The sequence below is a fragment of the Sceloporus occidentalis genome, unplaced genomic scaffold, assembly GCF_023333645.1.
Source record: "Sceloporus occidentalis isolate IW3139 unplaced genomic scaffold, rSceOcc1.0.p SCAF_64, whole genome shotgun sequence".
NCBI classification, from domain to species: Eukaryota; Metazoa; Chordata; class Lepidosauria; order Squamata; family Phrynosomatidae; genus Sceloporus; species Sceloporus occidentalis.
Genome location: NW_028317044.1, coordinates 920,629 through 932,778, shown reverse-complemented (window position 1 = coordinate 932,778; position 12,150 = coordinate 920,629). Strand labels below are relative to the sequence as shown.

General features: G+C 47.6%; 1 protein-coding gene across 4 annotated transcripts in view; it reads left to right on the top strand.

Moving 5' to 3' along the window:
- The first annotated feature begins 2,697 nt into the window (after positions 1-2,697).
- Positions 2,698-12,150, top strand: part of ELN (elastin) — a 39,156-nt gene continuing 29,703 nt past the window's right edge. For all 4 annotated transcript variants that reach the window (XM_089493331.1, XM_089493330.1, XM_089493333.1 and 1 more), the window contains exon 1: positions 2,698-3,033. In XM_089493331.1, coding sequence (XP_089349457.1) covers positions 2,949-3,033 — 85 coding nt within the window. In that variant the 5' untranslated portion in view covers positions 2,698-2,948. The remainder of the gene's footprint in view (positions 3,034-12,150) is intronic.

The following is a 12,150-nucleotide window of genomic DNA, read 5'->3' as shown; positions in this document are numbered from 1 at the left end:
GCAGTGTCAAACTGGGTTACTTTTGCAAGTGCAGATGCGGCCTTTATTGCAGGGCCTTCCTGAAGATGTGCATTTTCCTTCCCGCCTTGGGAAGGTTAGTTCTTCCGCCAAGTTTCAGAAGCAATTCTACCGTTTAAGGTAATAAAAAAAAAATAGCTTCATGCAACATCGTTATTCCAAACTTATAAACATCCTCGGCATTTTTAAGCTCGTTCCTTGCGAGCAAAAATGCAAGATGGATTGTGTCGTGCCCGCCAACTATGTTCAGTTGAAGAGAAAGCGAGCTGCCTGGAGCCAGAGGAGCCGACAGGTACTATCTCTTCAAAATGGGTGGAGATGGCATCCGTTGCAAAAGCGATAAGGACGCATGAGAAATTGGGACTATGGACAGTCAGTTTGTTTTAGGAAAGCAACGCATAATTTTGCCAACGTGGCATTGGACTAGGACTTTGGTGGTTACCCAGTGGGTTTCCATGGCCAGGGGATTTGAACCCCTGGTCAATGCCAGTACAACCTTCTGTATGTACAAAGCAATGGCTGAAGTGTAAAAGAACGGTGCAGGAATTCACATACTCCCAAGTTTTTATATATGGACCTCCTTAATTCACACCTCCTGAACCAATAAACAAGCCACAGGGAGCTTTGCGCACTGAAATTAGCACTTTCCAATGTTTATTGCCATAGTGTTTTCCAGTCCAAAAAACCCCGAATCCCTGGAGGTGGAAAGCACACACAGAAACCTGAATATACTCAGAAATTTGCACGCCAAACATCCACGGTGCAAAGGGGAAAATTGCTTGCAAAACAATGTGTCCGTTAGCAACAGGAAAGTAACTTCTCTCGAAATCCAAGACATCCCTCCATGCGCGAAGCTAACCATCTAACTTTCTTAGGCGGAGAACACCGAATTTCCAACAAAAGTCCATGTACTGTTTTGTTTGGAAGAAATGAAGAGCGATAGAGAGAGATGGAAAGGATAGCATATGCTAAAGGAAGCAGATCTGAGAAATGGGACTGCATATCCTCCATCTGTCTGCATTTGTCAGGGAAAGCCCCATTTAATCCTCTGCCGTCCCACTTTTTGAGCGGCTTTTAAAACGTCCCGGTTTCTCTCTCTCCTCCAGCTTTCCCCCGTTGTCCCTGGCTTCTTTCAGTTGCTGCAAAGTGAGCCCAAATTGCAAAGGTAGTTTGCATTCAGTGAACTTAGCAGAGAACGTTTGACTTTCCAAGTCAGCTGAATCAAGAGCAAACTGCTGCAGCATTTCCTAGCTGGTCCGTTCTTCCGCAGTAACAAAATTTGCTGTCTTGGGCACCCTCTTGGCTGCGGGTCTCTCTGTTTCCGTCTGCGAACGGTCAGAAGGTCTGGGACTATGATCCCTAATCATTCGTTTCAAGTAAATCCTTGTGTCTGACATGTGCCGCAAGAGCGGAGGGGGGGAATCGGATATTTCCTTTGTCCTCTTGCAAAACGCGCGAGCCCACGTCTGTGTTTGGACCAAGGTACACAATAATCCAGCATCCCAGCTGGGGATGGCATGGAGGGGAGCAGCGTCCTGCACCCTCTTCCTTGGCTCGGCATCCTTTTCAGGGCACAGTTCCTGCAGTTCAGTGCACCGGTCCAGGTGTAGGATATCGAAGCGCAAACAACTTTAGCAATCGCTGGCCATCGGCCCGGTTGGCCCGGCTTCGCAGACTCAGCTGTTTGGAAGCAAAAGAAGGAGGGGGGAACTTGTTTTGCAGATAAGTTATCTCCAGACTTTCTTCCTTGAGCTCCATGCATTCCTCCATCGGTTTGCTTGGGTGGTGCCAGCCATTCATCCTCCTAGTCTTTAGGTCCAGCTTTCGCTCCCTTCCATGCCAACGCGACCTGTTACCTAGACCAAGATGTTCCAAGCTGGAGCGTGTCCAAAGGAGGGCCACCAAAATGGCGAAGGGTCTGGAAACCGTAAAACCCTATAAGGGGAGACTTAAGGAGCTGGGTAGGTTTAGCCTGGAGAAGAGAAGGTTAAAAGGTGATATGATAGCTCTAAGTATTTGAAGGCTGGACCATTGGGATGGGTCTACATTGGAGAAATATACTGGGCCCTTGGTATCCGCTTGGGTTTGGTTCTAGGACCCTCCCTTGGATGCCGAGATCTGTGGATGCTCAAGTCCCACGACAGTAAAACTCTATCCTGTCAGCCCTCCTTATCCACGGATTTTTTTACCCACGGATTCAAGCATCCATGGCTTGAAAATATTTTTTTTAAAGTATAAATTCCAAATAGCAAACCTTGATTTTATATAAGGGACACCATTTTGCTAAGCCATTGTATTTAATGGGACTTGAATATCCACAGAGGCCTGGGACTAACATTGTGCCAAAGCCAAAGATGCCAAAGCCACTCTTCTAACATTGTCCTATTTTCCCCCTCCTGCATGGTTTTTTAAAAGCCCCTCACTTGATGAAGAAGAAGCCAGTGGCGCTTCGCACGCACGCAAGACGGATATGGTGCATTTTGGTGGGCCCGCGCAAAGCATCCCTCTTTGGGTGATTTGGGATGCAGTGGTACCTGTTTTTTGGGGGGCAGCACCGCAGTACCAAGCTAGAGGGCGCTCAAAACATCTCCTTTCCCCCCCTTTCTCTCAAGTCTGCCTTTTCCTGGCAGCTGTGCACACTTTTGGCAAGCCAGGCTGCCCAGACTGGAGCGCAAGCAAGGACCGCAAGAGAGAGAGATTTTTTTGTGTGTGCAAAAAGGGAAGCCAGCCCAAAACTCTTGAAAAAGACTCATGTTTGTTTGCCCTTTCTCAATGACGTCGTGTCCTGAGCTGTTCCCCTCCCTCTCCCTCCCTCCCTCTCTTTAGGCCCCCCTTCTTTGCCCTGAACATCTTGGGAAGCCACCGTTCAGCTGCACCGCTGGGATAAAACCGCTCAAGCCGCCGGCAGACTGGGGCATTGCTGTCGAGAGATGGCCAAGCTGTGGACTTCTTCTCTCCTTCCCGGAGTCCTCCTCGTCCTCCTGCTCTCCAGCCTCCCGGCTTCGTGGCAAGGAGGTAAGAGAGGTCCTAGAAAACTTGGGCTGTTGAGGGTCAAGAACTTCTCTTGTCTGGATACCACAGCATCTGTGGTCTAGATGTTCCCCCTCCATGGAAGTGCAAGGCCAGCCGTGGAAGCTCCTTGTCCATCTCCTCCTCCTCTGAGAACCTTCTGACCTCTTGTCTTCCCTTCTCTCCTTCCCACCTTCTGTTCTGCAAGAGCTCCTTCTTTCAGCTCTATGCAGGTTGTCCTCCTGGGTCCTTGCACCAGGAACCAACGTTTTCAAAAAATTTCATCCGTCAGAGGAAGGTGTCCCTCTGAAGCCATGGTTGAGGTTGCAACTATGATGCACCCACCAACAGATGTTGCAGTACCCAAACTTAAAACAAGGGAAGCTCTAGAAAACCTAAGCTGTTAAGGATCAGCCCCTGGGGTCTAGATGTTCTTCCTCCATGGAGGTGGAAAGCTAGCTGTGGGGTTGGTTGACTTGCTCCTGAATCTCCTTGACCATCTGACTATCTTCTCCTCCTCTGAGGACCTTCTGACCTCTTGCCTTCCCTTCTCCCCTTCCCATCATCTGTTTTGCAAGAGCTCCTTCTTTCAGCTCTGCAGACTGTCCTCCTGGGTCATTGCACCAGGAGCCAAAACTTCCACACTCTCTGCTCCATCCCTTGCTAGAAGGTGTCTCTCTAAAACCATCTAGGTACACACTGTGATGCCAACCACCCAACTAAGAGCTCCTAATGTTGCATTCCCCAAACCTAAAAAACAACAACCTCCAAGCCAAAGCATGTCTTACAATGAGTTTAGGTTGTAGGACAGAGCTTGGAAGGAGATTCTAGGTTGAGAAGGCACCTAGCTCTCTGAGCCTGGGTCCTTGGAAGGTGTTTCCAAGGGCCCTGGCAAATAGTGGGAATGTATCTGAAAAAGAAGATGTGCGGAGTACCTTGAGCAAGCCTAGCCAGGTTTGGTGCACCTGTGGTCAAGACACCGGACTGCCAAGTCCAAGTTGGTCTGTGACCATAATAAATATTAATCAAGAGTTTGTACTGAAACCTGGTCTTTACCTGATCAAGGTGTGCATGAGTGTGTGCTTGTGTCTGGCTTATTTTGCGCAAGGAGCGAGGGCTGGCACAAAGGTGGGTGAGAAAGAGGTGACCATGGGTTCGGAGTCCTGCTTTAACACATGCCTCTAAAAAGCAAAACAGTTAGTTGTGCATACTACTCCATTTACACATTATTATATTGCGTTCTTTTTAATGTAACATTAATGTATTATCATTAATGCATTATTTTTACTTATCTATCCTTTAATGTATTGTTTTGATGCTGGTCTTTGACCGTAATAAAGTATCATTCATTCCTATGAGCAACTGCAGAAACGTTGCCCAGTTTTGAAGCCAAAGGAGAATGGTGACAGGGTAAACTCCAGGTGAGACAATAACCTTACGCACGATCCCAAATGTTCAGCAAGTGGGACGGACGGCTTGCTCTTCTCGGATCTGTCTTGCTCCTATTGGGTTCTCTTGGCCCTTCTTTGGAAACAACCCCTGTTCTAAGAAACTGGCATGGGTTTTTTTGGAACAGATTGTGCCCTTGGGTTTAGGACATGGGTGGCAACCGCACTAGGTCCCAAGGAAGCCAATCCTGGGAGTGTTGAGAGAGTCTTTGTATTCTTGTTTTCCACTGTGGTTTCCTCTGGAGATCTCAGCGCTTCAGAGAGAGGGGTTGAGTGGGATGTGATAAGGTTGCAAAGAAAAATATGTCGGAGTGGAGGAATCCGTCTCCAGATAAGGCTGACCGAGAAGTGATGGATTGCATCTTAGAGTGACAGGGAAGACTTGTTTGCGGAGACTTTGCTAGGGAGGGTTTTGCCATTGGGCTTGGCTTACTGGCTCGAGCGCTCTGGAGGAACATTCCTGGTCTGTGAGCAACCGGTCTGTGGCTAGATAGAGAGGTGGAGAAATTTATGTGTGCCCTTTCTGGCGGTTGGAAAGGTAGCTCCAGGACCATAGCTGGAAGGGACCTCTAAGGTCATCTACTCTACCAGTGAGTACAAAGGGGGGGGGGGGAGAATATCCCCAACACAATGTTGCACAAGAAGTTGTTGGGATGCAGGATGTTTGCAGTGCTGTAAAAGGCACATGACAGCCAGCACGGCTTAGCGGTTCGAGTGTCAAACTACAATTCTGGTTCGATTCCCGGCTCGGCCATGAAACCCACTGGGTGAGCAAGTCCTACTCTCTGAGCTTCAGGGAAAGGCAATGACAAACCTTCTCTGAACAATTCTTGCCAAGAAAAACCCATATTTGCATGACGATTGTCATAAGTCGGAAACAATTTGAAGGCACACAACAACAACTAACAGCGCATCCCCATGACTGCTGCGGATGTTTCCCCACAAAACAGGTCAGATGGACTAGATGCACTGTTGTGTCGCTGCTGCTGTGTGCCTTCAAGTTTATATCTGACTTTTGGCAACCCTGTCGTGAGGTTTTCTTGACAAGATTTGTTCAGAGGGGGCTTGGCATTGCCTTCGTCTTGGTCTGAGAGAGTGTGACTTGCATTTATATGGCTGAGCAAGGACTCAAACCTTGGTCAAGTGTCACTGTCCAACACTCAAATCATCATTCTGGGATCCTTAAAAACCCAAAAGTGTGAATGGTTTTCAGTGGAGTATAATATGTGTGTGTGTTTTGCTCTCTCTTGCAACGCCAGTTCATCCTTTGGGAGGCTTTCCAAAATGACCTGACGCCACCCTTTGCTTGTAGTCCTTCCGGATGGTGTTTCAAACGCTGCGTACAAACCGCATCCTTTGGCATCCTTGGCAGGTGCCAAGTCAGTTGCCCCCAAGTTAGAGAAAATATATATATATACTATATCCTGCTCCCCCCCAAAGTAGGAACTCAAAGCAGCTTACGATTTAAATAAATATATTCCATGCATTGGGGGGCCTGCTCTTTTTCACCAGCCTCTTTCCATATTGCAAACCCAGGGACCCAACATTTTATTGTGCCGTTTCTCCTTTCCAATCCCTGGGCGAGAAAAAGCCACAACAGAGACGACGAAGGCTTGTAAACACCTCTTTGCCTACTCTCTTGCTGCGAACTCTCATCGCCTCCAGGCGAAGGCAGATTGGAAACCAACTAGGCTTAATTCTGGGTTGTGTCCGCCTGCCACAAGTTCCTAACCGAGGCTAGTAAATTATTCCCTAATGACTTGCAAGGGCCCGTCATTTTGCATGTAATGTTTTTGTGTGTGTAAACGGAAAGCCTCTTTATATGAATATTTGCTTCCTCGGCCTAGCTGTATTATGTCTGCGTGTGAGAAAACAGGACATGAATTCAAATCATGCACAAAGTCAGCCTAATTCCTGACATGCAAAGGGGACTTTGTGTCTGTGTGTGTGCGCATTCTGACAATTATTATTACAGCAGGCCCTCAGTCGGCTTGTTTGTAGATTCCAAAACCCATGGATGCTCAAGTCCCATTGAATATAAGGACACATTATTATTATTATTATTATTATTATTATTATTATTATTATTATTGCAGTGGACCCTAGGTATCCGCTGGGGTTTGGTTCCAGGACCCTGCCATGGATACCAAAATCCATGTATGCGCAAGTCCCATGATATAGAATGGGGTGGCAAAATGGTGTCCTTTATAGCAAAATCAGTATCAAGGTTTGCTTTTTGTAATTTATAGTGTGTGTGTGTGTGTGTGTGTGTGTGTGTGTATACAGTTGCCCCTCCTAAATTGCGGATCTGAGATCCGCGCCCTTGAATATCCGCGGAGGGTCAACCTCCGCCATTTTCAATGGCGCACATGCCCAGGCCGTGCACACAGGGGTGCGCCCCATTCAAGTCTATGCACGAGCCTCCATTTTTGAGAGGGGGTCTGGAACAGATCCCCCGTGAAAACAGAGGGAGAACTCTGTGTGTGTGTGTGCGTGCGTGTGTATATATATATATATATATATATATATATATTTCAAAGCATGGATAGTTGAATCCATGGCTATGGAGGGCAAACTGTATATTTATTAGGTTTATATCTTGCATTCCTTCCCAATGGTCTTGCTGCTCCCTGTTTTTTTGCTCTCCAAACAACAACCCTGTGAAGCGGGTTCAAAGCACAGTCTGAGAGAGCCTCGACACCAGAGTGTGCGCTCTTGGCGAAACCTGTGTTGCGGCCTTGCGTCGAGGCCCCAGTTTTCTGCGCGTTTTTGCAAATATCGGTAAACAGGAAAAAAGTCTCAGGACAAAACAATCCCTACCTCTGTATGTTTACTTGCTAGTAACTCCCACACAGCGCCATTGGACTTACTCCCATGTAAGCATGCCAAAGACAGAAGGGAAGCAAATGGCTTTAGGAAAACAGGATGCACACTGCGCTTGGCAGGCCTTCAGCATCTTTAAATTGGTCAATAATTATCAGGAGTCCAGAGTTTGCGTCTTTTCCAAATCGTTCCTCGGGGTCCATCGAGGAAAAGAAACTTCGGAGCTGACAAGAGTTGGATTAGGATTGCTTTCAAACCCCTCAGATCCCAAAGCCCTTGCTTTTCTCCTTGCCAGGTTTGCAGAAGAAATGTCTACTTCTCAGCAATTGCATGGAAAAGTGGCCAGGAGGGAGAGGTTGCGCGATCCAAAATGGTGGATGGAGGAGGGCTAAGCTGTCCATTCTGCCTTTGCTTCCCATGTTAAACTGCATCTTCTCCTTCCCCGCTTTCTGTGGCGTTGGCTAATTGTACCCTCCGAATAGTTTGCAGAATCCGAACATTTAATTTTCGGTGCCACGTCGGAACGGCCAAAATGTTGTGCATTTGTGCGCAAAACGAAAGCATGGACGTCCCTTGAAAAACAAGAGGAGTGAAAGTGCTTAGAAAAGGTACGGTTTGCATTGAATACCTTTAGCCAGGCATGAGAACCATGAGGCCCTTCAAAGGCTGCTGGACTACAAATCCCATCGACCCCAGCCAGCATCGCTGTTGGGAGGAATGCTGGGATCTGTCGTCCAGCAGTCACTGGATTGCTGAAGGATTCCCATCCTTGTTTTAGACATATTTGACAGATCTGATAGTTTACAGATTTCTACAAATTCAATTGTTTGTAGAGTAATAGTGCAAAGAACGGCTGATAGAATTATTATATGGGATGGCTTTGGTTCCAAATGCTCTGGTCCCAATCCAAACCAAAATATTGCATCCTTTACTTGCATTGGGAAGATGGCAAGGCAGGTCACTTGGGAAGAGACAGGGCTGGAATTCAAAAGGAGGAGAGGACCATGCTTTATTTTGCATGAAGGTTTGCTATCAATTCAGCTTCATCTTACAATGACCCTTTGAAGGAGAGGCCTCCAAAGGATGCTCTTATTGCACCAGGTCTTGCAAACCCTGCTTCTTTCACCAAATTTCATACAGCTGCTCAGGTCTTGCAAACTCAGGGCAGCCATAGCTTCCTTGGTGGAGTCCATCCACCTGTAATGCAGTCTTTTCCTCCTACCTTCCACTTATTCTTGCCTTTGCTTAAGTTGTCTCATGATGTGTCCAAAGTATGATAGCCTCAGTTGAGTTGTTTTGGCTTCTAGGGCGTGTTCCGGTGCGGTCCGTTCTCGGACGCATTTATCGGTCACTTTGGCAATCCGCGATATCCAGAACTCTCTATTTCAAAGGCGTTTACTCCGAAATAAAGCTCCCGAGGGGTAAAAAGCAGAGAGGGCAGGTCAGAAAATCAAGATGCCAATGCTAAATCACCAAGAAGGCGACACGAAAATAAGACACACAAGAGTTGACATTTGCAGACAATCGAATGGGGAAAGATGGCAGGATCCCATTTCCATCGGCTCCAGTTACCCCACCTCCAAAGGAAGAAAAGGGAGAGGGAAAAGGAGAAATTGGAGAAGTGGAAGAGGTACAGAAAAGGGGGACGGACGACCCAAGCGGCCTGGAAGAGTGGAAGAAAAGGCAGAAAGCGCTGGAGAGTTTGACTCCGGAGGGGGAAAGAAAACTAGAGGAGATGACTAAGCTTGGAACAAGACCACCGACTTGTCGCAATTGCAAATGTGACATGCTAGAATTTAGACTTGGCTAATGCCGACGTTATTCCAGGACTGACCTGAGAAAAGGCGAAATGCTGCGATGATGATTCTCTCTCATCCATCCAACCTTTATTATCATCAATGCATAAGCCACAGAAAACACACCGCTATCAAATTAACAAACAAAACCAAACATTTGTTGTTGTTGTGTTGTATGCCTTCATAAGCCAAACCTATCAAGGGGTTTGCTTGGTCCAGAGGGGGTTTGCCTTTGTCTTCCTCTGAGGCTGAGAGAGTATGGCTTGCCCAAAGTAGGTGCAGTCTACCTCCAAACGCCAATCTCTAGGAAGAAATGGCCGCCCGTCACTGCCACCTCCATCGTCCCCTGGCAAACCTCCCTGAGGTCCTTCCAACTGGGAGGAAAAACAGGATGCAAAAGATTGCATGGAACAAAGGAGGGAGGGCAGAAAAGAAAACCAAAACCCTCCTCCGTCGCACATCGCTCTCCAAAGTTTATAAACCTGGCAACGCTCGGAGTCGGCAAGCTGAAGAAACTAAGCCCCGGTTGTTTAGCTTTTGCACTTTATCACAACCTCGGGGTTGTTGTTTTTTTAGGCCGCGTCCTCGCGAAACCCCTTTTTGTTCCAAAGAGGCCTGCAAGATAAGATTACGGCCTGATTCTTGGTTCTCGAACCGAGGAAAGGTGTCAGGATTTAGACTTTGCACATGAGAAGAAACACACACACACACAGAGAGAACTTTGCCTCCTTGATCCCATAAAAAATATTGTATGGGAGGTTGGCGTGTTTGCTTAAGCCGACAATAAACTTGGCAACCCTCCGCTTGAGCCGTTAAGTCATTTTTCGAAGCTGCCCCCTTGTATCAGAAGCAAAGCAACGTGGAGAAGAATACGCCAATTGAGACCCAAAAAAGCAAATTAATTCCTTATACTTTGGCCCTGGGCTTTGAGCACAAATTGCTTTTGCATTTTTGAACCCGACTCGCAGCACTTGAAGCGAGTTGAGGACAAAAAGGGGAAGGCAAGAGGATGAGAGAGAAGCCAGGACATTATAATGGCCATTGAATAAATGGGACGGCAGGGGATTAATCGGGACACCTCTTTGCAAAATTGGGACGGTTGAAGGGCACTAACTTCATGGCTTTGTAGCGAAGGTGAATCCAGAACAGTTACCTATATTAACTCCTCTGTAACCATCCAGCGGCAACCATAGTAGTTTGAGCATTGGACTGCAATGCCAGAGATCAGAGTTGGGATCCTGGCTTGGACATGGAAGCCACTGAGTGACCATACCCTCTCAGCCTCAAAGGATGGCCATGGCAAACCCCCTCTGAAGAAACCTGCCAAGAAAACCCCGTGATAGAGTTGCCACAAGTCAAGGGGATTAAGCTCAGCTTCTCCGGGTGCCATGGAGTGCCAAGTGGATGGCGGTGGAAGGCGCAGGGCTGAGAGGGCGCATAACTCCGTGGGGAGGGATGCAAGCTGGTGGCCACATGCCGTCCTTTCCCTTGGCACTAGGGAGGACTTTCAGCTTCTGATCTTGCTGAGCTGGGCTTCAGGCTCACGTGGTTTTGGCTTCCAGAGTATGCGCACGTGGGCCTTCCAGTCCCCTTTTGACTCATGGCGACCCCATGGATTGCAGGGGGTTTTCTTATGCAAGGGATCCTCAGGATGCAAGATTTCATGGAACAAGGGAGGGAAGGCAGAAAGAAAACAAGTCATCAATCAAAAGGGGACTTGGCCAGTTCCTTCCTATGAAACGCAGCCTCCAGCGCCTGGGATTCACTGGTGGTCTCTCCCATCCTGGGGCTAACCATGGTTGACCCTTATTGGCTTCCATGATCCGATGGGACGTGGTACCTTTTAGGATATTTAGCATGTGGGGGGGGTTTTGTACCATCCATTTTTTTCCTGGTGCGTTCTGGCGACCCCATAATTTTGTAGGGTTTTCTTAGGCAAGGAATCAACAGTCCCTATAGTCGACAGCATCTGGGATTCCTTGCTGGTCTCCCATCCTAGTCCTAACTGTGACTGGCCCTGCTTAGCTTCCAAGGCCAGATGGGATTTGATTCCTTTGTGTGTGTTGGTACCTTCAACCGGACTATTGAGCCCTTGAGACCCCATGGATTTTGTAGGGTTTTCTTAGGCAAGGCAGACTCTGTTTTCCTCCTTTCCAACCTTTGGTTTCCACTCACCCGGTTAAAGCAGTGTGAAGCTGGATTATTTCTGCAATCTGGGTGCATCCTGATGAGTTTCGTAAAATAACCCCTAAACTCTGTTTTGCTCCTTTCCAGCCTTCATTTCCCACCGACTGTGATGATATCTGGGAGCTTTCCCTTTGGCCTAGCTTCCAAAGTGGCCTGTAATTTATTATGGCAGACAAGAGTTTTTGCATCCTAATAACTTTATAGCTCATCCTCAGTAATCCGAGAGATCTGAGCTTGCAACATGTGCGTTGTGCATTTGACTCGGTATCACAGGTTTGTGGATTTGGGATGCGATTGTACCAAACCCTATTGTTAGTCCTGACTGAAGCCTGACTGAATCAATAGGATTTGCGCAAGTGTCATCCATTCACTATTCCACAATGGATTCAGTGGATCTACTCTTCTTGGGGACAGCCAGCTTGGCGTAGTAGTTTAAGCGTCGGACTATGACTCTGGGTACTAGGGTTTGATTCCCAGCTTGGCCATGAAGCCAATGGGGCGACCTTGTGCAAGTCCCGCTCTCTCAGCCTCAGAGGATGGCAATGGCAAACCCTTCTGAAGAAACTCGCCAAGAAAACCCCAGCATACGTTCGCCTCAGGGTCGCCATAAGTCGGAAACAACTTGAAGGCCCACGACAAACAAGAATTGTTCCATATTCGTGATGTTACGTAGTCATGATCGGAAATGCCTTGAAAGCACACAGTAACACTCTATTTGGGGCCAACATATGGGATTACCCCTCATATATGGAGAACTCCATTGCAAAAATCAAGACGTGACTGTGGAAGGGTAACAGAGTTTGCATATACCGTATCTACTCGACTATAAGTTGACCTTATGTATAAGTCGAGGGCAAGTTTTGGGGCCA